The following is a 27,974-nucleotide window of genomic DNA, read 5'->3' on the forward strand; positions in this document are numbered from 1 at the left end:
TTAGACTTTTATTAATAGAGAAAAACTATGGAAGGTTTGGTAGAAATTAGGAGCTGAGGGCTGAGCAGGGAGACCTCCAGAGCACAGCACACATTCACTCCAGCTCCCTAAGGATCCCGAGACCAGCAGGATGCCTTCACACCCAGGAGGGTGGGCAGAGAACAGCTTGCTGTGGATCATCACTATGGTGCTGCCATAGCACATGGCCGCAGGGACGCAGGACACCAGCACATGCTGGCAGCACAGAGCCAGCCTGCCAGGACCTGCCTTCTCTGAGTGAGGGTAAGGTTGTGCGTATGGGACACCCCACGCAAGAGGCAGTATATGTGCTGGGGCAGGAAAGCAGGATCCCACCCAGCCCCTGCGGAAAGACCTCTGCTTAAGGTGTCTCTCTATAGGGGCACAGCCTTCACACGAGGCTGGTATGGGGCTTCACCGGAAAAGCTCCCCTCTCCTTTCCCTGGGCTGGGACTTTCCCTCTTGGAAGCCCCTCATGGGGTAAAGGCACGTCAGGCTGTTCTCTGGGCAGCAGGTTTCTTTTTGGTGAGTGCTGGGACTCGCACCTTCACCCAGGCAGAGAGGATCCAGCTCCCAGCCAAGGGCTGCAGCACAAGATACCGCAGCAAGCACAGTGCTCCTCCACCTGCAAGCAGGACAGACTTGCCTGGTGACTGCAGACGAAGGGGACATTGTGCATCCTGCAGCACACCGGTGACAGTCCTGCCTGCCATTCCCACCGGCAGCACATACTTTAGCACCACACGCCCTACCAGCTCTGCCCACTTCAGATGGTGATGGAATTAGTGCTGGAGAACTGAGATACATAGGAAGCCAGGATGGGGTTGGTGGGAAGGACTTTGATGGGCAAATCCCAGCTGAAAGTGTCCACTTCCATCTGCTCCACCCCAGTCCAGATGATGGCCTCTGACTGGCTCCCACGAACCAAGCAGTTCCCCGCTGACTCACCAGAGGTCACAAACTCAAAGTGCAGCCTCCACTTCAGGGACACTGTGGGCAAGACAGGGGGTCAGCAGCCAACACCACAAGCGACAGCGACAGCAGCTGCCTCAGTGCTGTGTCCTGGCAAGGGGACACACAAATAAACCCGCTCCTTCCCACAGGACACACTCCTCCCATGGGGATAAGCAACAGGGGTCCCTTCCCTGGTGCCCTGGTGCCACTAACCAATGTTGGTGGTGAATCCTGGGGTAGAGCTGAGCGGGATAGGCAGGCTGAAGCTGCTCTGGGCTGTGTGCAGGCAGGCCTCCTGATGGCGGGCATGTGTGCTGAAGGACACAGGCTGCCCACGCCGGCGCTGGAACTCCTCCTGGATGCTCTCCTCCGTCTGCAGGCTCACTGAAAACTGCACAGCAATCATATAATAGTTTGGGTTGGAAAGAACCTTAAGATCATGCAGTTCTAACCCCCTGCCACAGGCAGGGACACCTCACACAAGACCAGGTTGCCCAAGGCTCTGTCGAACCTGGCCCTGGACACTGCCAGGGATGAAGCATTCACCACTTCTTCGGGCAGCCTGTTCCAGTGCCTCACCACTCTTACAGTAAAGAACTTCTTCCTTATACCTAAGCTGAACTTCTCCTGTTTCACTTTGAACCCATCACCCCTTGTACTATCGCTACAATCCCTCATGAAGAGTCCCTCCCCAGCATCCTTAGAGGGCCCCCTTCAGATACTGGAAGGCTGCTCTGAGGTCTCCACGCAGCCTTCTCTTCTCCAGGCTGAACAGCCCCAACTTTCTCACCCTGTCTTCATACAGGAGGTGCTCCAGTCCCCTGATCATCCTCGTGGCCTCCTCTGGACTTGTTCCAACAGTTCCATGTCCTTTTCATGTTGAGGACACCAGAACTGCACACAATGCTCCAAGTAAGGTCTCACGAGAGCAGAGTAGAGGGGCAGGATCACCTCCTTCGACCTGCTGGTCACGCTCCTTTTGATGCAGCCCAGGATATGGTTGGCTTTCCGGGCTGCGAGCGCACATTGAAGCCAGCTCATGTTAAGTTTCTCGTTGACCAACACCCCCAAGTCCTTCACTGAAGGGCGCTCGCTCTCACAAACTCACACAGCCCCGGTGCAAAGCCCCAGGACCTCCATTTCCCAAATGACCTCAGAACTGGAGCCCTTTTCCTCCTTATATCCCAAGGGGACTTCAGCTGGGCCCCACTAGAAACCCCACAACAGTCCAGTGCCACCCCAATCCCTTCTTTGTCTCCCTCCTGCCTCTCCCCCCACAGTGACCCTGAAGCCAGCACTGACCTGCAGACAGGGGATGTCTCCTTCTGAGAAGCTGAAGGTCCCAATGACATCCTCTCCAATCTTATACACAGTCTTAAAGATGCAGAACGTCCCCACCTTGCCACGTGTGTTGCTGATGTTATACAGGTCTGTGGAGCAAGAAGGGGGCAAGAAGGGAGTTGGGGTTGGGAAAGGATCTGCTCCATACACTGCTCTAGGTTAATCACAGAGCACAGCAGACGTGACCCCTGCCTCTTGTTTGGGTGTGAAGGACAGATCCTGGAGGCAGCATTCCCATTGGGAAATGCCTGCAGCAGCTGCAATATGCTGGGAAAAGGGTCTCTTTGGCTAAAGTAGGAACAGTCTGTGACTGGCTGGGAAGAGCCAGCATAGAAACTGTGACCCAGGCAGGACCTGATGGAGCTGCTCCGAAGCCCCAGTTAAGGCTTTGCTTTGCCAGAGAGAGTTTTGCAGCAAGCCCTGAGCTGTGCTTCACGCCCAGGTTAGGACAGCAGGTTCAAGAAGGGGATATGACCTACGCAGGCTGCGTCGGGAGGTGGCCACCATGAGCAGTTCTGTTGCTAGGTCTGCCAAGCGAGAGTCTTTCTTCAAGCCCTCCTCTGCCTCAAGGAAGGGGTTTGAGGGTGCAACAGCCTCATCCTGTGGGAACTGATAATCCTTGAGCCCTGGGGAGAAGGTGAGAGTGTTAGAAGGACAGAGTGCAGCCAGACCTGTGCCTGCAGGCAGGGCAGCACGTGGCCTTACCATGCAGCACGAGGACACGGAAGGGTACCCGCAGGAGCTTGATAGGAGAGTTGACACGCTGGCAGCCAATGGTCAGCTTGTACACGTACTTCACCGACTGTCCCCGGAAAGAGGGAGGCCCGTCTATGGGCAGCGTCTCGCAGTATGAATCTGCAAGGAGCACAGAAAAGATTGGAAGGTTGCTTTCCAAGGGCAAAAGAAAGCTTCCGGAGCTGTTGCTCGCAGCTGTTGCTTCCTGCACCAAGGGTTAGCACCAGCATTGGTGCTGAGCTATGGACAGTGCCTGGTGCTTTCTGTTGTCTCCTCTTTCCAACAGCATGCCAAGCGCTTCCCTGGCTTCTCTGCACCAGCGCACTGCTCCTCATATCACATGCACCGTCATCCAGATGTTGCTTCCAGCACATACAACCACACAAACCAACTCCTTTGCCTCAAAAGAATGTGAAAGATGTAAAATCCAGGAACTCAAACACATGAGAGCTAAACTTGCTCATCACGAGTTCAACCTGAATTTGCCTCTGCGCACTTCCTTCGCACACCACTTCCCCAAAGCAGTCACACACTGCAGCCTTCTCAGGGCTCTGCTCCATGCAGCAGAGAGGTGGTGATCAATACCTCCTGCCTCTTTTGATACTGGCTTTACACAAACCCCAAACTCAGCAACAAAAATTAGCTTCTTCCTGTGTTTTCCCCTGAAGCACTAGCTCTAAATGGCCAAGAAACAAATCAAGAGACCTTCACAACAAGTTGTGGTATATCCCACTTGACACACTGATGACTTGGACCACAAAGCCTCTGTCTCCGAGACCTCTGTGATGCTGGGACTTGGCTTAGACCACAATCAGCCCCCTCAAAGCCCCTTGGCCACCACACAAACCCCAACACTTTTCGACACAGTGTGAACACTTCTGCAGCTTTCCCAAACCACATGCTGTGTAATAAGAAAGGCGCAAACAGTGAACTGTGGAAAGCCTCCACCTCTCTGGCTTGCCCACCATAACATAGATACACCCTGCCAGAGGAAGGGCAGCATCCTGCTGTGAAACCACAGATCTTTCCCCACCTCTGGCACATCCTAAACATTGAGGCTTAGATTAAAAGCTAGGGTTATATTTTTAAATATAACTTCTAGATGTAAAATAACAGGACTGGAAGGAAGAAAAAAGCCCATGCTAGCAAGCAGCATCCACAGGCTGTCACACCTTAAAACACAATTCTGTCCCGCTGGACTGGGGTGCAGATCAAGCCAACAACTGTCCTGACAGGGAGGAAAATCAACATATTTCCCAGGAAGGAAGCAGACTGTTTTTAACCCCCTGTACCAAGCTTAAAAGAGTGCTCGCAAAGACCTTCATGCCAAGTGAGGATAACCTGGGCATGGTTATGAGGATAACCATGGCATAACCAGACCACTGCTGCTCAAGGAGGATGAGTGGTTTGCTACCTGGCACAGGAATGCCAAGACTCAGGAAGTCCCAGCTTCTGTGCATATCCCAGAAGGAAGCACATTCCTGAAGCTATGGATGCCTTCCCTACCCACCCACTGTACCCTCTGGCTGGACTCCCAGCTGTGTCCAGGCTGCTTCCATTTCCTCTCCTCTGTGATCTACTAAATATTTAAAGGTATTACAAAACCAGAGAGGAGGCAGAAACAGCCACAGAAATTGAAGGCTTCAGAAAACGTTTGATGGTGACATATCGAAAGAGCTCAGCCTGGGCATCATGTCAAAGGGATGGCAGATGAGTCAAATTCAATATACATGCACTATAACCAGGGGAAGATACTGGGGAATAAGCTGGTCAGCAGCTGAAAACAAGGCCTTTATCAAGAGACGGCCTGACCTCAGCTGTATGTGCCAGCTCTGGCTACAGTTTAATAACATAGTGCTTTGCTGAAGCAGAATTAGGATTTCTTGGGTTGGTTTTACTATTTTTTTCTTTTATTTTTTGCCTTTGCAAGCTGCGCAGCAAAAGTCAAAACTTCTGAAAAACAGGAAATGAAGAATTAAGATACACACCCACACAGCCTTAACTCTGCCTCCACGGAGCTGGCAGGAGCCCCCAGGAATGCTGTGCAGGCATGCCAGATGCAGTCTCGCGTGAGAGAAAGAGCTCCACAGGCTGATGGGATTGCTGTGAGCAGACTGGCAGAGCCAGGGCTGTGATACGGGGGTTTCAGTGCTGAAAAGCCCAGTGCCACACACCGCAGCGTCACACAGCCAAGGGGAAAGGCTGTAACATACAGCCAAGGAAGCTCAAAGTGCTTAAGAGTTTGTGTCCTTTCTATGGAGGGGCATCCAAGTGCAAGGCAGATGCAGGCTGCTTGTGCCAGTGTCACACACACACGGTACAACACCACTGGGAAGGAAAGGACAGAGTATCACCAGCTTAGCTGGGAGCTGAACAGCTTTTGCCTGCAAAGCCAGCGCACAAGGGAAGACTTTCTATCCATCCCAGCCACCTGGAGGTGGGACTGTAGTCACCCATCTGCTATCTCAGAAGACTGGTGAGCCAGCCTGAGATGTACCAGGAAAACGGGCTTCCCTCTGCTCCTGGGGAATGAGTGCTCCAGTCCCACACTGGCAGCAGCAAGGAACACAGTGGAATTCCAGTGAGCCTCAGGCCAGCTGAGATATTTGCCACCTTTCTTCTCCTCCCTGGCATAGCCACTTCGAGAAAGCACAGCAGACCTTGTCTGCAATGTGGCAGGGCCAGCTCCTTTCCCCAGCATGCTGCTGTACAATAGTAAGTAAATAACTAAACCTGCTCAATCTGCTTTGTAGTTTAGGAGACACAGCTCCAGACAGCACTGCTCAACCCCACTCACCACCTACCCAAGCCTGACTGTTTTCACCCTGTTCACCTTTCCCTCCAGTCAGGGCCCTTCAAGCCTAGAGAGGCAGGAGAACCCAGCTTCAACACCAGCATGTCACAGCCTGCAGCTTCTTGGGTCTCACTTGCAGCTTTACTCTTACCTCCCCAGAGCTCAATGCTCCAGTGGAAACCCTCCACCACAGGCACTGCCTCTCTGCTCCCTTTGCTCTGTGACTTGAGATGTCTCCATCAACCATTCCCTAGTGATGGCTGATGCAGCAGATCCCTAGGACAACCTGAGGCAGCCCTCCACGTGCAGCCTGCAGTGCCCAACCGTTACACTGCTGCTGGAATGCAAAGGAGATGCCACATGAACTGACAGGCTGGGTCACGCAGCCACTGACCAAGAAACAAAAACACATACTTGTATTTTCACCACTGTCTGCTCAGGTAGAAGCAGTTGCCTGGAACAACAAAAATGAGTGGCTGCAAGCTCCTTGTGAAAAGGATGAAAATTTCTCTAAACAGCAAAAGAGAAAGCAGTAATGAAGGAGAGCTTAAAGGGGACCCACTGGAAAGACACCGCTGGAGGGCTTTGGAGACATGGAGAGCTTTGAGCAGAGGAGAAGTGCTCACTTTTACAGCAGAAAAACTATAAGCAGCACAAAACTGTGGTCTCCAGGACAGCCAAAACCTGAAGAGGAAGAACAGACTTTCTAGAGCCTATATTCCAAGAACACTCCAGTGTGGCTGAAGAAATAAAATAAAGGTGAGGAAGCACGGGTGTGTGTAAACGTTCCTTCAGTTGCAGCCAGGTATTTCAAAACGTTTTATGCCCCACAGCTACACAACGGACCTGCGGCAAAGGCCACGGGCCAGGGGCAGGACTGAGGGACATGTTGCTGTATGCTGTGTTCATATGGTGGAGAACAGACTATGGGTGATGCAGCATGCTGTTCCTCAGCACTCACACTCCCATCAAAGCACCTTGGTTTAGGAAGCACCAGGGTCTGCCATTTGAGTGCTCAGGTCTGCAGAGCCAGCTTTGAGAGCGGGGCTCAACAGGGTCAAGCTGTCTCAGCAGGGGAAGAGAAGGCAGGACTCACAGGACTTTGACTCCCCAGGGTCCAGTCGCAAGTCGCAGAAGAGAATCTTTGGTGGGGTGGACAGGATACACTGACCCCGCTCTCCTGGAAGAGAAAAGCCACATTAATGCTGCCTAGCCTCAGGCTGTGACCAGGACAGCCAGACGAGGAATGGGGAGAAGAGAGCTGAGGAGGAAAACACCTTAACCCCAGTCAGATCATTAGACATTCCCAGAACAGTTGGACAGACAACCCTCCAAGCTTTTGCTTCAAGCTATTGCCACTTTGATCCCAGTACTAGCAAGCTCCTGCAGCAGCCATAGCCAGTGAATTACACAAGGAAAACAACACAGGCTGCCCATTCACTTCTACGCATTCTGCTCTCAAAAGACATGTTATAGACCGTTAGATTCCTGCTCGCTGCGCTCTCACCATCCCTACTGACAGTTATGGGAGTGGCACTCACCTCTGTTGGGCACGAAGACTGTCTCATTCTCCGCCTGCACATCGTGCTTGCTGCCATCAGAGGGAGGGAGTGCAACCCGGTTCTCGCTGGTGTGAAACTGGCAGTGGATCTGGGCACTGGCCCATGCCAGCATCTCACTAGGAATAAAGAAGAGCAAGACTCATGTTTGTATTTTAAACCTGGATTACAGCAAGCATGAACTGAGGGAAGAGCAGCTCTTTCTGCTCAGCTCCATGTGGGACTGCTAGTCTTGGAGAAAGGACTTGCTTCTCTGTCACTGAAGCCACTCTCACAGCCCCACTCCAAACAAGCTCAAGATGGGGTGCTGACACAAAGCCACTTCCGCTCCATCTGCTGACAGGAATTTCACCCAAAGCCTGGCTCTGGGCCTGAAGGCTCTTGTTTAGCAGCAATATTTGCAGCCTGAGCCACAACACCTGAGCACAGCACAGACACTCCTGCCCTGAGAAGCCCACTGTACACATGTGGCAGAAGACAGCCAGCAGTGCAGGTGAGCAGCCACCCCTTCCATGGGGACAGAGGTGAAGTGACCTGAGCAGAAGCTCACAGGGATCCTCCAGCAAATATGCTGAGGTCAAGAATTTCAAGATCCAGTTCCAAGCCTTACTCACTGAGTCATCTTTCTCATCACCCACAGCTTGGGACTGGCCACAGACTGCACTCTTGAGAGGACACCTCTAGTTGTTATGCATGGGCCAGGCTTGGCAGAGGGCTTTTAGCCACAAAGAACTGAATCCCAAGCCAGAAGTGACACACAGAGCAGTACTCTGAGGCATTCTAGTAATAACACAACCATCAGAGAAGTCAGCAAATTCAAAAGCAACAAGTACTTGCAACCTGCGGTCAGCTACCCCTGCCCACAGTACCCACTGCTGCAAGCTCGACCCTCCTCAGGGCAGGCAGGGCACAGACGTGCTCCCTCTCCACAGCACTGTCCCTCTCAGGAACATCAACTTCTGTTTTTGTCAGGCCAGACAAGGACACTTCTGGGTGCTTCATAAGGACCTATTTTCTCCTCCTAATGCAAATGACTTGCTGATGGCTATAGTGGAGGTAAAGGTGTCATTTTGCCCCTTTTCTGTTCAGCCACAAGAACTGGCATGAAAAACAGCATCATGTCTTGAATCCTGCTATGACACCAGCCATTCCACAAGATATTTCCAATGGCAGTACTGATACCTCTCAGTTTCGAAAACACTCATCTATTTTATTTCAATAGCAGCAAAATTTTTATTTCAATTAGCCAATGTATGGTTCCTCTGGTGTTTTCTAACACCATTATCTGATTAGTAAGCACTGACACCACTTCTAGCTGGCACAGGGATTTTTTGTGACACATGGGTATCTCTCAGTGTGACACATCAGAGCAGTTAAATGTCCAGACAAACCAGAGGGAGAGGCGTGCTGCATTTGTTTCAGCTGACTAACAATGTGCTATTTGATCTTTTGTATGTGCTGGCTGCCTCTAAACAAACACGTGCTGGTTACTCTACCCAGTTACCTCTAACCCCACAACTGTCATTCTGTATCTTCAAAAGCACCAGCATGGCTTTTCCATAAGGGCTGCCATAAGGTTGTAAGGTATCTGGAAATGCATATGGCAACAGAGAAAAACTTCCTTAAAAGACAATATGCACTGATTTTACATAAGTGCCATGAATATATATATTTATATATATTTTATATAAGGTCCATGAAGTTGCTGCGAGGGCTGGAGCAGCTCTGCTCTGGAGACAGGCTGAGAGAGCTGGGCTGGTTCAGCCTGGAGAAGAGAAGGCTCCGAGGAGACTTTTTAACAGTCTTCCAGTACCTAAATCGGAGCTACAAGAAAGCTGGAGAGGGACTACAGGCTACAAGGTCATGTAGGGACAGGACAAGGGGGAATGGCTTTAAACTGACAGAGGGGAGATTGAGATCAGACATTAGACAGAATTCTTCCCTGTGAGGGTGCTGAGGTGCTGGCACAGGTTACCCAGAGAAGCTGTGGCTGCCCCATCCCTGTCAGTGTTCAAGGCCAGGTTGAACAGGGCTTGGAGCAACCTGTTCTAGTGGAAGGTGTCCCTGCCCACGGCAGGGGGTTGGAACCGGATGAGCTTTAACGTCCCTTCCAACCCAAACTATTCTATGATTCTACAGGCTCAGTATGATTACATTACCTTCAAATTTCAAACACTGTCTTTTGAATCTTTCCCTCCCCCCACCCCCCAGTATTGCTTGACAACAAACTGCTGGATTGGTTTCATTTTTCTAACCAGACACCCAAACAAAATTTGCATGTCCTTTCCTACCGCACACCTGGCTGCTCCAGCCAACAGGGTGCGGAAGGATCCTGTGCTGGTGCTGAGGTCACTTCCTTCCTCTCTCACCTCCCGCTGCGGCTCCTGTAGCCCACAAGTGCCATGCTTCACACAGCCTTTGGGCAGAAGAGCTTTGTTTCTTGTATACCACCAGATTAACTTCCTGGCATTTACTGACTATCCTTTAGTTCTGTCCCTACGTCTGAAATGCGTGATTCTTGGTTCCACCACCTACACCACAGCTTCTGACAGCCCCGAAAGCTCCTAGCCCCTGACAGGTCTATCTGCCTGTTGCAGTGACTGTGCTTTGGTCTGGCTCCTGCCTTTACGCAACTCACATTGTGTAAATCGGTATTTGTGTTGCCACTTGTACGACTTCACCAGGTCTCGTCAGCTTTGGTTGCCTGCTTCTTCATTTTAAAGACTTTCCAAGTGGCAGTTTTCTGCAGATCAGGACACACGTGAAGTTCCCAAATGAAGCTTCTGTAACTGCACTGTGAACCTCCAAAACTGCTCCACTTGCAGTCCCACATGTGTCAGAACTAGTCAAAACAGCACTGCCACCATACAAGACAAAACTCTGGAAAGGTAGACACACACCATAGCTAAATGTGAAAGCTGAGTTTAGCAGGCAAGGTGAACCAGGAAGATGAAAAGTTAAGGAAGGCAATAAACAAAGAAGCCCTACGGCAGTAATACAAGACACCGCTTTGCTGCTGCTGAGGCTGCAAGCCCTGGAAGCAGGCCCACCAAAACAATTACGTGTGAAATGTGTGCTGGTGATGAAAAGACGCTGAACCTGACAGGTCTGTGAACGGACGCTTCCCAGGGAGGGCTCAAGATGAGAAAGCACTCTCCACTCCTGGGAGAACCAGACAAGGCCACACACTCAGCGGACGTGGATGTTTTGGGTGACTACTTATGATGTGCAGTCACTCACTGTGAGCCAATATAGGAAGCTTCCTTACTGTCATGATTCCTCAACACCTCTTTCAGGCACAGCAATGATAAGGGGAGATGCAGCAGTCAAATGCTGGGCCACAGAAAATGCTGCCACAGAAGGCTGCCTTTTTCTGACTACAGGCAGTGCTTGCGCCTTTGCCTGCCAGCTCTGGAGGCAGGCATTGCACTGATGTGCCAGTACAATGCTGGACAGAGAGAGCACCTTTCCTAAACATAGGAAATCATGACATTTAGATGTTGCTCTGTGAGACTGTTGCTCTGGTGTAACTAGATATCCCACTTTGGCAGCCTGTTTGGCTTCATTTTCTGAGGGCAACCCTGTCACCAAAGGCTCACCTGAAGAGCAGTTAAAAGCAACTTTAACTGCATAGCTTTTTCACTGGTCTCTTTCTTGAGGGCAGAAAACCAGAATAATTACGTCAATTTCAGCCCTGAAACAGCAATGGCACAAAGCAGTCTTAAGGGAGTACCTCAGGCAGGGAAGTCACCAGTGGCTGAGCTGACACCATTGCCCCACAGCACAGCCATGACTACATCTGGCTTCTCAGAAGGGAGGGAATGCCGTCCCCTCTGAAAGCACTCAGACAAGTCTGCCACAGAGGCTTCATGCATGGAAGGGCTCACTGGCACAGGCTGCCATACCTGCTGGCAGACGTAGATGAGGCCGATAACGGGTTGGTGAAAGTGATCACACACTCCAGCACCTCCCCTGCCAGGAACACGGGCCCACGGCCCAGCTTGGCTAACACTTCAATCATGGCTTGAACAGCCCTGCTGCACACCTGCCAAGAAATAAAGGAACAGTGGGCATGGAGACAGGGCTAGGTGATGTAACAGAGGGAGAAGGCAACAGCCAGGCCAGGCATGTGCAGACGAGGAGGTCAGGGAGAGCCCCAACTCTAAACACATAGAGAACACAGACATGTACAGAGGTCAGAGACAGCTCTGGCCTGGCACACACATACATACGTACAGACACACACACATACACACGCACTACTACCCCATATCACATGCACAGGGAGGTCAGGGAGAGCCCCAGCTCTAAACACGTATAGCACGCTGACACATACAGCACAGAGACATGTACAGGGGTCAGGGACAGCTCTGGCCTGGCACGCACATACACGCACACACACATACATACATACATACACACACACTCCTCACACACATGGCAGGGGGGAGGGCAGAGACAGCCCCAGCTCTTCACTCACACACGGGAACCAAGCACAACCCTGGCCATACACACACCCCCCCTTCAGCCCCACACAGACTCAAGCGAGTCAGTACATACTGAGGGGGGTTCGGGCCAGCCCTGCCACCTCAACCCAGGCGGCTCAGGGGCGGCCTCGACCGCAAACGCACGCACGTAAACACCCACCTGAGGAGCTGGGGAGACAGCACCGCACCTTCCCCGCAGCCCCAGGCCGCTCCGGCCGCACTCCCTGCCCCGCGCAGAGCCGCCACTTCTCCAGGCCCAGCTTCCCCTCCCCTCTTCCGACCTGCTCGGCGGCGCTCGGAGCCTTTTCGTCAGCGTTCGGAGCTCACTCGGCAGCTTTCGGACAGCGCTCGGGAACTCTCGGGGCTCGCTCGGGAACTCTCGGGGCTCGCTCGGGAACTCTCGGCAGCTCTCGGGCGCCACACAGCAGATCTCGGTCGGGCGCCCTGGGGATCGCCGGCCGCTCCGGCGGCGGGGCGGGGCCAGGCTTCCGGACGCGCTCGGAGGCGCCGTGCCCCGGGGGCGCGGGCGGACCGAGGCCGGGCCGGCCGGGCCGGGGCGGGGCCGAGGCGGGGCGGGCGGTGCGCGGTGAAGAGGGCGCTCACGGCGCACGGGGGGTGGTGATGGCGGTAGCAGCAGCCCCGATGGAGCGGCGGTGTGAGGGGACGGCGATGGCGGCCCCGGCCCCGCTGGAGCGGCTGTATGAGGGGACGGCGCCGGGCCGCGGGGTGGCGGCGGCCGGCTGGCGGCTCTGTCTGGCGCACCGCTTCGAGGAGCCGCGGCAGCCCTACGGTGCCGGCGATGTGTCGTTCCGCGACGTCCTGCGGCACATCGGACTCGGCTTGCGGTACGGGGAGGGAGACGGGGATCGGGAGTGGGCCCTTGGGGAGCCCGTCGGTGCTGCGGCGGTGTCCCGGTGGACAGAGGGCAGAATACGGCGCATTACGGAAGGCCCCGGGCTGCCGGCTCCCCTGGCGCCAGCGCTGGTGTAGACAGCACCAGGCGTACTTAAGGGTTCCCTAAAACCGAGCAGGAGCTGGGAGGGCTTGGGATATGGCTTGAATGGGGCTTCGCCCCCATCTCTGCCCCCTGAGGCTCGCTGCCGGTGCCGCATCACCCCGGGCAGTGCCCGGTGCTCAGCTCCTGGCATAAGGCACTTTTCGGCAGATGGAGATTAAGCTCGAGGTTAATTGGAAGCGTTTTGAGAGGCCGTGTGCTGTCGGAGGATCGGGAATGGGGATTCTCCCGGCTTTGCGTTAGGGTGACCTGGAAGTAAGCAAGAAAAACGCGCGTGGGAAACGGCAGTGTCGTGTTAACCTTTAGACCGGCAGCCCGGCTACTGGGAGTGTTTGCATACCCGTCACGATGAGCACTGAAGCCAGTGGTGGTGTGATTTATTTTCTGATGCTGTGTCTCTATCTCCTGCCTCCATTTTCTAAGCTGCTTCTTTTTCCCCTCCCTGCTCGATGTCCGTGGAAGCTGCTGCTTTCAAAGCCTGATGAAGGGGCAAGTAGCGGACCGCTTCGGGGCGACCTGAGACATCCCGGCATGAGCCTGGGCATAAGGGAAGGGAGAGCGTGGGTCATGCATGGGAGATAAATGCTACTGGAAAAGCTGCCACTGCAGGCTGGGATGAGCTGAGCATGTGGGAAAGTGTGAAGTTCTGGTAGGGTGAGCAGTGAAAGGGGGGGTGATTGTCCCTGCAACAGCTTTGGGCTTCCAGAATGGAAGTAGCTTGTATCAGCCCTGCAGAAAGATTTTAAGGTTCAAAAGTAAGAAGCTAAAAATCAAACTATTGCCTCTTCCCTTACAAATTCAGGAGGTAGTTCGGTTATCAGCTCCAAACACTTGTGCAGAACAAACCCTCCTTGCAGGGAGGCTCCAGGTTTCTGCAGATGGCTGGTGTGCCCTAGCAGGGGGTCACAGCGCGGATCTGGAGTAGTTAGGTAATGCACAGACATGTTTTAGTTCCACTGCCAATTTGAAGGGAAAGAAATGCCCTCCAGCTTTGGCAGAGAGCTTGGGAGCTGCAGAACATGAAGACTCTCTCCTGGTTATTCTGCAGCCCTGGAAGAGCTGTTAGCAGGCAGGAATTGGGCATCGGCCACCTTTCTCTTCGTGGCTCGCACAATGCTGCGAGAAGCTGATGGGGGAACAGTTTGCTATTGAGATGGCAGAACAGCTCAGGCAGTGGCTGGCTGTTGATCACAAACCTCTCCTGCTGCATGCTCATAGGAAGCCTGCTTTTTGAGACCCTCTGTCACCTGCTTAGCAAGGAGCCGGCATGCCACGCTGCAACTCTTCTGCCTGGGCACCCTGTTTCCTGTCACCAGAAACCTGCTGGGGAAGCAGCTGGATTGGTTCCCTGGTTCTAGGTTAATAAGACAAATAAGTAAAATAATTTCCTTGAGAGAGAGAACGCTGCCAAAACCTTGCCTCAGCAGCCTAAAGCCAGGGCTGTCTCAGCTGAGAGAAGAGCAGTTGCAAGCAGATGTAGCTTGGAGATAGTGGCAGGCCCTGATTGAGGGTTGGTTGTGCAGGACAGGCTGGTTCTCGTGGTGCCCTGGACCTCTGCAGGCAAAATGTCCTTAAACAGACAGACATGGAGTGTAGGAATGGTGAGCAGCCTGCAGCCCAGAAAACATCACCCCGAGAAGGACTTTGGGATTTCTGATATAGATGAGGAAAGGTGAATGTCCAGTGGCCACATAGTCAAAGTGCGGTTGTGTTTGGTTGGGTAAGAGTGTGGAGGAGGAGGGGTGTTGTGGAAAAGCCTCTCCCCTTTGCTCCTGGGAGTACATGTCTGGGGAATTAGTGCTCACCTATTGCCCATCACCAGCATCCCACCAGCAACTGCAATAGGGCTGACTCCCACTTGGGTGTCTTTGCCCTCTCAACACTATGGCATCAGTGCCTGCAGATACCTAAAGAGGACTACAAGAAATACGGAGAAGGACGTTTTGCAAGGGCAGGTAATGACAGGACAAGGGGGGATGGCTTTAAACTGACAGAGGGGGGATTTACATTAGACATTAGGAAGAAGTTCTTCACTGTGAGGGTGGTGAGATACTGCACAGGTTGCCCGTTGTAGGGCTCCATGCCCCTCCTTGGCACCAAGGGCCATGTAGCCACCGGTTGGGTCTTACCTGTCTGTTCGCTGTGGGAAGCTTATCAGCCTCATCTGGTCTGGTAGCTGTTTTCCATATGCTAATTGTCTCCCTGAGGAAGATTTAACTCGGGGCGGTTCATTAGCCAAAGCCAGTCCTTTACGAGCGCCGAGCCGGAGCCCAGCCCGGCTCCTCTTGCCCGCAGTGGTGCCGGCACACCCAGGCTCAGGTGTGCCCCTATTTGGGTGTTTCTGGATTCCCAGGCCTTTGGGTGAGGAATTATCTGATGGGCATCGCCTGGCTGCTCAGCTGGTGCGTGAGCAGAGGTGAGTCTGCAGGCAGGCAGCATCGCCTCCTCCGGGGCAAGGCTGCCCCGTGCCATCTACACCTGGGGATGTGGCACTGGTAGGGTGCTGTGTGACCATGGGGACATGGAAGTGGAATCACATAATCCCAAGGGTTGGAAGGGACCTCAAAAGATCATCTAGTCCAACCCCCAGGGTTCATGTCCCTGCAATAGCTTATGGCTTCCCTGGGCTTGCGCTTCTGCTCCCAGACCTTCCGTAGTAAGGACGTGCCCTACCAGGTATGGAGGTGGTGGTCCTTGTGTGCTTTCCTACTTCCTCATGGAAAGGCTGTGAGCCCTGTTCTTGAGTATTGGGGTGCTCTGTTTTCGTGTTGTGCCCTTCCTCTGCCTGCTCATGTCTGCTGGCATGGTGCAGATGGATGGCAGGGGCTGCCACCCCGTGTGCCGTGGCACACAGGTTCCTGTTGTACATCTCTACAAGAGGGACGTACAAGAGCTCTACAAGAGCTGCAACATATGCTAGTCACATCCTGCCCAGTGGTACTGAAGGAACAGTGACACATGCTTCCATCTTCTTTCATACCTCCCTTTCCCTTACAGGTACTTCAGGTGGTGGTACAAGAAGACGCGCATAGAGAAGAAACCTGCCTTCATTGACCTCTTGTGTGCTGTTCCTCTGCAGCAGATCTATGGTCAGCCTCCAGTTTGGGCACTGATGCAGTGCAATGCCCAATGTGCAGGGTGGGCAGGGATTCACACGGGGCCGTCATGGTACTAGGCTGGGGGAAGTGGGACAAGGAGCTTCTGGGGTGTGGGCAGTGGGGTTCCTTGAGCCAGATCCCGCTGTGGGGAGCATTGGGGGTGCTGATTTCTGGTGTCTTTGCCAGGGTGCCCACTGGGCGGGATCGGGGGAGGCACCATCACCCGTGGCTGGCGGGGGGAGTTCTGCCGCTGGCAGCTGAACCCTGGCATTTATCACTATGGGACAGTCATCGCTGACCAGGTAGGTGCAGCAAGGGGTGCATTGGGTGGTTGAGGCATCTGCTGTCTGGCTCATCTCACCCCTTCACATGCATCTCTCCTCCCCAGTTCACAGTGTGCCTGCGTTGCAAGGGGCAGACGGTTTACCAGCAGGTCTTGTCCACAGAGAAACCCAGCACTCTACAGGGCTGGAACTGGGGGTACTGTGGCCACTACGCCTTCTACCATGCCCTGTACCCTCGTGCCTGGATGGTCTATGAGCTCCCGGGGCAAAACGTGGTGCTCACTTGCCGCCAGGTCTCTCCTGTCATCCCCCATGACTATAAGGTAAGGAAGTGGTGGCTCCGTGCAGATTGCAACCCGTTCCATGGGAGCACCAGGTCACACAGCACTGCTGCAGCATGGCTTTCATGAAGCAGGTTGGCTGGGATGTGGCAGAGCTGCCTGCATGGGAATGGGAAAGCCTGGAGAAGAGAAGGCTCTGGGGGGCTTGAAAGAGACTTACAGTCTGTAAAGGTGGCTACAAGAAATCTGGAGAGGGATGTTTTACAAGGGCCTGTAGCGACAAGAGAGGGGGAATGGCTTTAACCTGACACAGGGAAGATTTAAGATTAGACATTAGGAAGAAGCTGCTCACTGAGGGTTCTGAGGCACTGGCACAGGGTGCGCAGAGAAGCTGTGGCTGCCCCATCCCTGGCAGTGTTCAAGGCCAGGTTGGACACAGGGGCTTGGAGCAACCTGCTCTAGTGGAAGGTGTCCCTGCCCATGGCAGGGGGCTGGAACTGGATGAGCTTTAAGATCCCTTCCAACCCAAACCATTCTGTGATTGGCACAGCAGAGACAGGACTATACTGTGTGATGCTTGATGTGTCGTGTTTTGGTCGCAGAGGCTTGGAGTGGTGAGGTTTTGACCCCTGAATGTTGTCTGTGTATCAGGGGATGTTGCAGTAGCAGAGTTCCTTGTCCTTCCTGCCCAGCTCAGCATTACCTGAAGACAACCAGGCTTGCCACCTTGTTAATGTTCTTTCCCAGCCTGGTCTCTTCTGCCCTACGGCCCTGTCCTAGTGCCAGCTGCCAGGTGGAAGCCTGAAAGGCTTCTCCCCTCCTGGAGCAGTTGGTGTTGAAAGGGTTATCCCTGTTTCTTTACTCTTATCTCTGGCAGCTGCTCTTTCCCCTCTGAACTGTGCTTTGACTCTTTGTACTGCCTGTTTCCTGCCTTTGTTTTTTTCCTGTGACCATCCCAGCTCCCATCCACCCGGAATGGCAGGTCCAGAGCTGTGACCTTCCTGCCCAGAGGATCCGGTGGTAACGCTTTGGGAAGCCCTCAGCCTGTACTCATGGGTTGGTTTGTCAGCTGGGTGTTCCAGAGAGTGCTTTAGCCGGCTTTTGCCTGCCGTGCCCAATGGAATTGCTGCTTATTAGCAGGGCTTTCCCAGCTGGGCTTCCCCAACACTTCCCTGTGCTCCCAGGCAGGAGGAACCCCCACAGCAATGTGGGAGCTCAGGATGGCAGCAAGGGATGCTTCCACACTCCTGCTCATTCCCAGCCCCAGGCGAGGGTGGGAAGCTGTGCTGCTGACATGCCTGACCTTCCTCTTACCCCAGCAAAGCATGTGAGCCTGTATCAACCTGTTTAGCAAATGAGTAGTGAGACACCTATCTGAGCACTGAACGCTCCTTTCCGTCTGTGTATTGCCCCTTGTGGGGCTTGCTAGCTCAGGGCTTGTGATTTTGGTTTTGTATAACCTGCCCCTGCCATTTCTCTCTTCCTATTGCTGCTGCTCATCTTGGCAATGGGCTCTGAGACTGAGTTGTTCCTTGCTGTATCCCATGTGGTCTCCCAGGTAGTGGGAGAAGTGATGCTCCAGCAGCTAATCATGGAGCACCAGCCCTGTTCACTGCCTTGTCTGTCCCTGCCAGGACTCCAGCCTGCCAGTGGGAGTCTTCATCTGGGAGGTGGAGAATGGGAGGGATGAGGATGTGGACGTCTCCATCATGTTCAGCATGCAAAATGGCATGGGAGCGAAGCAGGACAGGAGTGGAGGGCACTGGAACGAGCCCTTTGCCCTCGAGAAGGAGGGCGAGCGGGTTGCTGGTGTCCTGCTGCACCACTGCACACATGTGAACCCCTTCACCCTCGCCATCTCTGCCCTGGAGAAGGTAAAGGGCTGGCACTGGTGGTGTGGCTCCTGCTTGGGGGGGTTGTACAGCCCTGCTGAAAGTGGAGGGGCTGGTGAGGGATGAGTGTGCAATGGGTTGGGTTTGGCACCCATCCTCAGTGCTTGACCACTGGAGCAGGAGTGGGGACGTGATGTTCTTGAGGGCACCCTCTTTGTGGTTGGGTGCCAGGAGAGACATAGGGAAGATTTAAGATTAGTCATTAGGAAGAAGCTCTTCCCTATGAGGGTGCTGAGACACTGGCACAGGGTGCTGAGAGAAGCTTCGCTATAGGTGAAGCTTGTAGGGTGGGTAGGTTTGGAATTAGCATTGCTGGACAGCATGTGGGGAGCGAGTGTGGTGTCCCAGTGTTGTTGGAGGGGACAGATGTGCGTCTGCCCCTCAGAAGTACCACTCCCTGATGATGCTCTTCTCTTCCACAGGCTGGCACAGGAGTCACACACCTCACGGCATTCAATCCCGCGGGATTGGGTAGAGAGGTGTGGCAGGACCTCCTGCATGATGGCAGGCTGGAGTCACCCCCCGGTGAGTCCCTCTGTCCTCTGTGGGGTAGGTGGAGGGGGAGTAGGGGAAACGGGTGGCCACGCTGGTCGCAGGGAACACAAGCAAGGGTGGATTTCCTCCCTCCATCCGCTTCAGTGCCATGACAAAAAGCTCTTAGTTACGCTGTCGCTCATTCCCAGCTTTCGGCTGTATCCAGATTTCCCATAGCTTGTCATGCTGTCCTTGTTGTGGTTCCCCAAAGCTGTTTGCACCACTCTGGGGCTATGTTAGTTGCACATGCCAGTGTTTTGATAGTCTGTGTAGTGTAGTCTGCCCACTGAGCTGATGTTTCTGCTGAGTAGCCAGGGTGATGCCTGGCTGCCTTCCGTCAGTTCCTGTTGCCACATCTGCAAGCTGAGCCCTGTCAAATTTGTTCTAACAGGCTTGGTTTTGTTTGGTTTGGGTTTGGGTTTGGTTTGCTACCTCTTGCTGTCCCCTTGTTACTATATCAGCTCCCTGAAGGCCTCTGGTATTCCCTTGACACTTCCGTGTCATCCTCCGTTGTCTGCTCGCTCCCTGAGCAGAAGCCTTGAAGCAGGGTGGCATCTCCCAGCCCTTGCTACTAACCTGTCATTGTGACCATTTGCCTAATGCCTCTGCCAGCTTTTGAACAAGGACAGTGCTGACAAACTAGTGATGCTGGCGCTGGGCCTCTGCGAGATTCCTTGAAGCCTAAATTATGTAAATAGGGTGTTTACGTAAATATTTCCGGAAAACTAAGTTTCCTGCCTAGATGCACTCGAAGTTCTCCAGGCTATTGGAATGTGGTTTTCCATCATGCATGCCAAGCATTATCATAGTAAGAATCTGTGCTTCTGTTAAAATTGTTGCTATAATGAGTTTACCTGGTACGCATGTCAGAGCAAGCATGTAATTATCCAGCTGCCTCAGGGCTTTCTGTAAACACAGGCACAGTCCAAGCACTGTACAGAAAGCTTGGAAATGATGACTTGTCACTAGAAAGTCACAGCGCCTCTGATTGCAGCGCAGTTACAAAGTCATGGGATGCTCTGTCTCTTCCACTCATGCCTGGTGGCTTTTCCTGCCTGATTTGTTCCTCTGCTTTGATGACTAACTTCTTTTAACCTCTCCGCCCATGGCAGGTATTTTTTTCCTGCTTGCAAAAAGCAGTTACCTTGCATCGCCATCCCTAGAAGTGTTCAAAAAGCACGTAGATGAGGGCCTTAGTGACACGGTTTAGTGGTGGATTTGGTAGGCCTGGGGGGACAGTTGGACTTGATGACTATAAAGGGCTTTTCCAACCTGCTTTATTCTATTATTCTATTATGCACTACATTGTAATGTCATCCCTTGAGACCCTGGGGATGTACCATCCAGGTTGCAAGGGGGTCAAAACATAGAATCATAGAATAGTTACAGTTGGTAAGGACTTTCAGATCTTCTAGTTCCAACCCCCTGCCATAGGCAGGGACACCTCACACTAGTCTCATTCCCATTGGAATGCATGGGAGCGTCAGTTACCCCACCTCCATAGGGCTTCCTTGATTGCTTGTGGATACCTTTTACTGCTGTTTTCTCTCCTGTCAGGTAAGAGCAGCCTGACAGAGAAGGGGGAGCTGACAGCAGCAGCGGTGTGTGCCAGCTGCACAGTGCCTGCCCGGGGACACAGGACGCTGGAGATGGCCCTGGCTTGGGACATGCCTTGCATTCACTTCGGCTCCAAAGAGAAGCTGCACCTCAGGTGGGTGGGTTGTGTCCCAAAGCCTCCTTCTTCCTGCCTCTGGGTTTGAGTGCTGCCTGGGGAGCTTTGTGCCACCCATTCCCTGCCAGCTCACAGAGGGAACCCTCTCCCCAGCCCCTGTTCCCCACTGCTCCCGCACTAGCACACACATTATCCTGGTGTTCACTATAGTCCAGCCCCTCTCCTGTGGCAGGGTGGGCTCTTCCCAGCCTGATCCCATGGCATGTTCACCAAACCCCTGTTTGCAGGCGCTACACCCGGTTTTTTGGCAGTGGAGGTGATGCTGCTCCTGCTCTCTCACACTACGCCCTGACACACTACAAGGAATGGGAGAGGAAGATCGAAGCATGGCAGAATCCCATCCTAGAGAACAGGTAGGGTGGATGAGAGCATCTTCCCAGTGCCGTGCTGGGACTGGTGCGAGCGGGAGCATCACCCCCTCATCCGCTGCGGCTGAGTTTCCCTCTTGCCTGCAGCCAGCTGCCTTCCTGGTACAAGTCTGCCCTCTTCAACGAGCTGTACTTCATGACGGACGGGGGGACCATCTGGGTGGAACTGCCCCCGGACTGCTGTGATGAGGACCTGCGGGGCCAGGCAGCAGCTGGCATCTCCCACCTCCTCCCTGTGCTGCGGGAGTACGGAAGGTTTGCTTATTTGGAAGGTAACTTGCAGGGACTCAATGGATGGTCCCAACTCCACCTCTCTCCCTATTGGTGTTGCCAGGCGTTCTTAACCTGCTGTGGGGATGCTTTTCACACTCTGATAGGGAGAGGGCAGCACTGCTTCCAGCAAAATCCCTTGAAGGACCAAGCCGTTTAGGATACAGCACAAAGTCTTCTCCAGACCCACTGTGTATAGGGAATAAAACCTCTCTTCTAACAGGAGCCTCTGCCTGTGCTGGGAAAGAGCCCACCCTCCTGGGCCATGTGGAAAGGAGGACCTGCCCCTCCTTTCTTCTCCCTGTGGCAGGTCTCCCATCCCTCACCATCTCCCTGCTCCTTCCAGGTCAGGAGTACCGGATGTACAACACCTACGACGTCCACTTCTATGCCTCTTTTGCTCTCGTCATGCTGTGGCCCAAGCTGCAGATCAGCCTGCAGTATGACATTGGTGAGTGACCCACAGGACTCTGGCTTTGTGCCTGCTGATGTCTTCACCTAGGAAGAAGATGGAGGATTTGGGGCTGTATCTGTTGTAGAAATCTGTGCTGTGGAGTCAGCATTCTCCTCCAGCTCCTTCCTAGGTGAAGTGCTGGGCCCAGCACTGGCAAACCCACAATGCTGCTGCCTCAGTGTCTCTCTGCCCAGCAGTGGGATGCTTTCTTGCTGCACATGAGGTGCACAGGGCAAATCCATGGTCTTACCAGCTCTTTCTGTGCCCCTTGCAGAGTAGAACCATGCATATGTTTGCAGACCCCGATGCTTTGGGTGGGCTTGGAAGCTGCTTGATGGTGGCCCAACCAGTGGAGGAGCACTTCTCTTTGCTGGGCAATGATAGGACTGAACCCACTGGGCTTCCCTCCCAGCCCTGGGTGCTGCCACCACCTTGCTGAAGTGGGTGGTGACAGTTGCATGTCATGTGCTGTGGGGAGAATGAGGACAGCCTGGTGTCCTCTCAGCCTTTTGCAGATGGCTGGGATCTTGTGGGCTTGATTCTGCCGCAAAAAGCAGCCTGGCATGCTGGTGCTGGTGGCCTTGCCAGTGCTTGGAGCTTGCTGCAGCACCTCCTGCCTTTCTAATGTCTTGCTCTGTGTCCCCTCCAGCTATCACAGTGATGAATGAGGATGTCCAGCTCCGCCAGTATTTGATGTGTGGTCAGAGAGCCCAGGTGAAGCTGAAGAATGTGGTGCCACATGACATTGGGGACCCAGGTGAGGGGTATGGATGGAGCAGATGGGGTGTGGGGCTGCTCACACAGCTCTCTTGGAATAGTTACCTCCCAAGCTGGGCAAGAGAGATATAGTGCATGGAATACCATTTGAGAATGACAAGCTTGAGTGGTTTGGGGTGGTGGTGAAGAGCACGCTGCATGGAGCTCATACAAGAGAGATGGGGCAGAAGCTGAGCAGTAGCAAGGAGACTGCTCTTGACAGAGATGGTACAAGATGCAACATTATTTTAGTGATGATGTATCACAGCACCCTTGGGACCTTGCTCCTCAGCAGGCGAGGGGACATTCATTGCTTACTGCCCTGCTGCATCTGCTCTGTTCCTGCTTAGGTGACGAGCCATGGCAGCGTGTCAATGCCTACCTGATGCACGACACGGCTGACTGGAAGGACCTCAACCTGAAGTTCGTGCTGCAGGTGTACCGTGACTACTGCCTGACACACGACTCCATGTACCTGGAGGACATGTGGCCAGTCTGCCAGGTATGGGGAGCAGATCGCACCGTGGAGCATCCCCCTTCCACACTTTGCTTGGGAGCCATGCCGCATCCTGAGAGAACGGATGCTCTTGAGCAGAGCATGAGGGGCTGCCAGGATTCAGAGGCTGTGTGACCGTCTCTTGCCTTTCCTGCAGGCTGTGATGGAGTCAGAGCTGAAGTTTGACACGGATAATGATGGGCTCATTGAAAACAGTGGCTTTGCTGACCAGACATACGATGCATGGATGGTAAATGGAGCCAGGTGAGCAACAGAGCCAGATGGAAGGATGGAAGGACCTATGTGGTGGGGAGGTATCTCAGAGCTGGGACTCTGGTCCCCATCTGTTGTGGGAGCTCTGTACAACCCATGGAGTGGCACAGGTTGCTGATGGTTCTCTCCTTTGGCTCTGGCAGTGCCTACTGTGGTGGGCTGTGGCTGGCAGCAGTCTGCATGATGTGCAAGATGGCAGAGGTGCTTGGGGATGCCAAGATCCGGCAGAAGTATATGGACATCCTGAACAAGGGCAAGGAGGCATTTGAGAGGAAGCTCTGGAATGGTGAGCCCTTGCCAGTGGAGAACCACATTCACTGGCCATGCATCCCTTGGGAATGGGGTGACTTCTTCTTGGGTAACAAAGCCTTGCAGGGAATGGGAGGAGGGGAAATGCCATCCCTGCAAGTGGAGGGGAAGGAGCAGGTACCAGAGGGTGAACAGAGAGGCTATGATGGCCTGGGAAAGGAAGGAAAAAGAGACCGTTCTGGAAAAAAGTGTTCTCCTGCCTCACAGAGAGAAGTGTGGGGGCAGCACACATGAGCTGGGGTGCCAAACTATTGAGTTTAACTGCTTCCTGCCTTTTCCAGGAAAATACTACAACTATGACAGCAGTGGGAGTGGTGCTTCCAACAGCATCATGTCAGACCAGTGTGCTGGGCAGTGGTTTCTTGGGGCTTGTGGCCTGGACCAAGGGGAGTTTGAGGTAAGAGAAAGGGGCATCCTGGCTGGGATGAGATGGGACCTGCAGTAGCAGAGCTGGCATGTGGGGTGGGTTATACGTTATAGAGTGGTGCAGAGGTCTCCATCCAGATGTGTGAATCCAACAGTCTTCCACCAAAGCACACTTCGGTGCCCCCTGCCTTAAACCAAATCTGCTCACGGAAAGGAAGGTCTCACTGGGGTTTGCTCTTGGCAAGGGGCTGTTTGTTTAAAAATAGGAGGAAAAAGTGTATGAAGCTTCCTTTATGTTATTTGCTGCCCAGGTTAGATTCCTAAATTATTATCCTAGGGAACTAAGGCTTATTTGGGTCTCTAAAGTCTGTTGCTCTTCATTTGGAAGAGGAGAATTGGCTGAAGGCTCCTCTTGTCTGATGGGATGGCAAGAGCAGCTGCTGGTGCTGCAACACCCGGAACAGAGTGCATTTAGCTCAGCGTGGGTCCCTAGAATGGGAATTGAGGCTGTGCCTGTGGCTGCAGGCAGAATCTGTCGCAGAGCCCGTGCAGTAATACCCAGACGTCCCTCTTGGGGGCAAACATTGAACTTGCTTCAGTCCGAAGATCTCGCTTTGCCTTTCCATAGCCTGAAAGGTTGTTGTTAACTGAAGGTGGCACTGTTTCTGTGCTGCCTGGTGAGCTTTGAGTTCACTGGAGGTGGAACTGTTAAGCTTCTCTCTCTTCTGTTACCATGGCTATCGAGAGCTTTTTTCCTATGTATTTTGATATCCTGCCTGGCTGGCAACGCTTCGGTCGTAACCTCATTAATACACTCTCGATGCGTGTACAATTCTAATGAAATACAAAATAAGAAAAGCCAGTTTCTGCCACAGATGGCTGCTTCACACCATCCCCTTCTGCTGATTCTTGCTCCCCAGCAGCACATGAGCTTAGGTGGAAAAAAATCAGATCAAGTGAACTTGGATAACCTAGTTTGAACTAGTCCTTTCCAGCTATAACCATTCTATGAGTACCTCCAGAGCCACAACAGGGAGAAAATGACTGTGTTGGATACTGGACTTCAGCACAGGTAGAATGGATTTGCTGCCCTTCTTTTGAGCCTACCAAAGCTGTCTGGTTGGACTGCTCAGACTCCCTTGGCAAGCTCCTGCCTTGTATCATAACACCTTTTGGTCGCCGTGGTTCTGGTAGCACCAGAATGGCAATAAAGGTGTTTGGGCTGTGCTGATGACCTGGAGCTGCCTGGCTCTTCCCTTCCTTACAGTAGCTCTGAGACCTTGCTCCTTCTCTTGGTCACGCCACAGATTTCTTGTTATGTTCTCATTATGTTCTTGTTATGTTCTCATTATGTTCTTGTTACAGCTTTCTTGTTGTTAAGTGGATGTGGGATGGAGAGGAGCCAGCCCTTTGGTTTCAGCATCATTGAGTCTTCAACCTCCCTTTTCTCACCAAGGAAGTGACTTTTGCTGCACTGACACTTCCTAATTTTACTGCCAGTAATAAAACAGTGCAGAAACTGTATTTAAATTCAGTTGTGCACGGAGGCTTTTTCATTTAATGCAGTCCTGGCTGTGTTACTGTTCCACTGCTTTTTGTTTCGCTGTCAGGTGTTTTTGTGCTCAGGTCAGGTTGATTTTTGTTTTGTTAAAGTCTGTGGAGGTTGTTTTGTTTTCCTCTTTTGACAAGAGGTTACTCAGCTTGATACTTCAGTCTGTTCTCATAATTGTTTTGAGCTCTTGGCGTTAGTTTTTTGAACAACTGCCTTGGTTTTGGTTTTAGTCCCTTATCGGGAAGTGAAGGTTTTTACTTCCTCGTGATAATAGCCTGAAATGGCTGTTTATCCTTCAAGCACTGCTGATGTTTCACAAGAGTTAACTTTCATTTGGAACGAAAGTTCCAGATCTCTCCTTCGAGACACAGAAAACCATCAGGCGTCCTGTGCATTTTAGCCTGAGCTCTTCATCTCCTCCTCTCATGTAAAACTCACCTCGGTCCAGACCACAAACACTTACATCACCACCCGGTTACAAAATAGGAAGATTATAGAGTCCTTTTGAAATCATTCAGACCTAAGCCCTGCTTGGTTGGGGATTTTTCTGTTTCTTGAATTGAAGCTTATTTCTTAATTTTCTTCATTATTTCCCCCAAGTTCCCAGCATTTACCCAAACAAAACTACCAGCATCCACAGCATTCACTTCGCAGCTGCAGGATGTATTCTGGTCTCATCAGACTGGCTCTACCCTATTTTTTCCCTTTGGCAGGAAGGTGCCTTCAGCCTCAATGATCCTGACTATTCTTTGGCCACTTCTGGCTGGTGTCGCATCTCTTGTAGGTGTTGCAGTGCCTTTTGTATCTGGTGCAGGTGTGCTGAGAGAACAGGAGAAAGGGAGAAAGTCTGGACCTCAAACAGACATTGCCTGGGAAATAAGCAGTGGTAACCCTAAACTGATGGGCTTAGTCCCCAAGGTGGGAATGGTGTGGTTGGCCTGGTCCCCAAAGCAAACTCCTGAGAGATGCGGGGAGTTTGGCCAGTGCCTGAAGGTGGAGAGTCTGTGGATTGAGACATACTAGTTTGAGCTGTCAGCCTCCCCAGGAGGAAGGTGGAATGAAGTTCAGCATCTCTTTTATTGAGCAACTGTGCTTTTCCTGTGTTTTCTCTTGTTCCTGTCTTTTCGGGGAAAGAGGGCTTTTCATTTCCTCCTGTTGTTTTCCTGAGGTGGCTGTTTACCCAGTGAGCAGTGCTGACCCCTTTGTCATGGAAAGCTTCACCCTGCTCCCTGCAGACCCAGCCTGAGGGGTCTGTGTGCACACTGAGCCCAAAGCCCCCTCTCTGTCCACCCAGGTCTTCCCCAAGAGTCACATCGTCAGTGCCCTCAGGACCATCTTTGAGAAGAATGTCATGAGCTTTGCTGGTGGCACCATGGGAGCAGTGAATGGCATGAGACCCAGCGGGGAGCCCGACACCTCCAGCGTGCAGTCCAACGAGGTGTGGGTTGGTGTGGTCTATGCCTTGGCTGCCACCATGATCCAGGAGGTGAGGAGTGATGCTGTGCCCCTTGGCACGGGCCATCTCCTTTGTGCTCAATGGATGTGCTGATGTTCATCTTCCCTCTGCTGCAGGGGCTGGTGGAAGAAGGCTTTCGTACAGCAGAAGGCTGCTACCGGACAGTTTGGGAGCAGCTGGGGATGGCTTTCCAGACACCAGAGGCCTATCGAGAGAAGAAAGTCTACCGCTCGCTGGCTTACATGCGTCCCCTTAGCATCTGGAGCATGCAGCTGGCGCTGGAGCGCAGAGCCAGCCAGGCACCAGCACCCACACAGCCCATCTAGGTCCCCAACCACCCCTGAGCCCGGTGGCACTGGGCAGAGCAGCAGGTTCACCAGGAGGGCTGGAGGAGGCCCTTCCCTCCTCTCTGATAATACTCACATCGCTGTCTTCTTTCCCTACCTCCGCTACATGTCCTTCACCTCAGGGGTCTTCCAACCACCAACACTGAGCTCGAGGCGGGGACAAGAGGTGCAGGTAACAACTCCTCAGCAAGGAGAGGAGCGGGATAAGGAGGTGCTGCTGGAGCCTGCGCCTCCCTTTCCCCCTTGCTCAGGGCTTTGACAGCCTGCAGGCCTCCCCCAGCCATCCTCAACCAGAGCTGGTACCTTGCCTCAGAGCACAGGAGCCCTCTCTCGTGCGGTCAGTGGGCTGGGTGAGGTGGTCTGCAGGGCAAAACCAGTGAAAAACAAAGAGCGTGGATGTATGTGTGTGTGTGTGAGGACATGGGACTGGTGCATGCTGGCACATGGATGCTGTTGTTCATCATTTTTGTGACACTACAAATAAAGACTGGCTCTGCCCCAAGGTGGATGCAGTCCCCAGGGGAGCCCCGGCTTCCTGGGTGGTGACAATCTGTGACAATCGAGCCCAAGCAGCAGCTGTAGGACCTGGTCTGGTACCATGGC

At 53.1% G+C, this 27,974-nt stretch overlaps 2 protein-coding genes across 2 annotated transcripts; one reads left to right on the forward strand and one right to left on the reverse strand.

Annotated features, from left to right (window-relative positions):
- RGP1 (RGP1 homolog, RAB6A GEF complex partner 1) lies at nucleotides 1-12,265 on the reverse strand. The gene is made up of 9 exons (XM_080637124.1): nucleotides 12,049-12,265; nucleotides 11,307-11,446; nucleotides 7,384-7,520; nucleotides 6,939-7,022; nucleotides 3,019-3,168; nucleotides 2,793-2,939; nucleotides 2,275-2,402; nucleotides 1,186-1,363; nucleotides 1-1,008 (listed from the first exon to the last, which is right to left on the reverse strand). The coding sequence occupies exons 2-9, from the start codon at nucleotides 11,420-11,422 to the stop codon at nucleotides 785-787; spliced, it is 1,164 nt and encodes a 387-aa protein (XP_080493250.1). The 5' UTR covers nucleotides 11,423-11,446; nucleotides 12,049-12,265; the 3' UTR covers nucleotides 1-784.
- On the forward strand, nucleotides 11,474-27,351 carry GBA2 (glucosylceramidase beta 2; the record flags this gene model as incomplete). The annotated part of the gene is made up of 18 exons (XM_080637360.1): nucleotides 11,474-11,544; nucleotides 11,930-12,733; nucleotides 15,901-15,992; nucleotides 16,188-16,303; nucleotides 16,390-16,608; nucleotides 18,201-18,440; nucleotides 18,881-18,983; nucleotides 20,550-20,703; nucleotides 20,952-21,077; nucleotides 21,180-21,364; nucleotides 21,709-21,813; nucleotides 22,466-22,573; nucleotides 22,923-23,074; nucleotides 23,226-23,332; nucleotides 23,485-23,627; nucleotides 23,932-24,047; nucleotides 26,863-27,054; nucleotides 27,141-27,351. The coding sequence occupies 18 exons, from the start codon at nucleotides 11,474-11,476 to the stop codon at nucleotides 27,348-27,350; spliced, it is 3,243 nt and encodes a 1,080-aa protein (XP_080493486.1). The 3' UTR covers nucleotide 27,351.
- Between the last annotated feature and the right edge of the window lie 623 nt (nucleotides 27,352-27,974).

Source organism: Psittacula echo (genome assembly GCF_963264785.1).
Source record: "Psittacula echo genome assembly, chromosome: Z".
Classification (NCBI taxonomy): Eukaryota; Metazoa; Chordata; class Aves; order Psittaciformes; family Psittacidae; genus Psittacula; species Psittacula echo.

Coding starts and splice junctions, on each gene's coding strand:
- RGP1 (XM_080637124.1), bottom strand. CDS start 11,422: ATGATTGAAGTGTTAGCCAAGCTGGGCCGTGGGCCCGTGTTCCTGGCA. Junction 3,169..6,938: donor CCCTGGGGAGTCAAAGTCCT/GTGAGTCCTGCC, acceptor TGCTCCTTGCAG/ATTCATACTGCGAGACGCTG. Junction 2,940..3,018: donor CCGTGTCCTCGTGCTGCATG/GTAAGGCCACGT, acceptor CCTTCTCCCCAG/GGCTCAAGGATTATCAGTTC.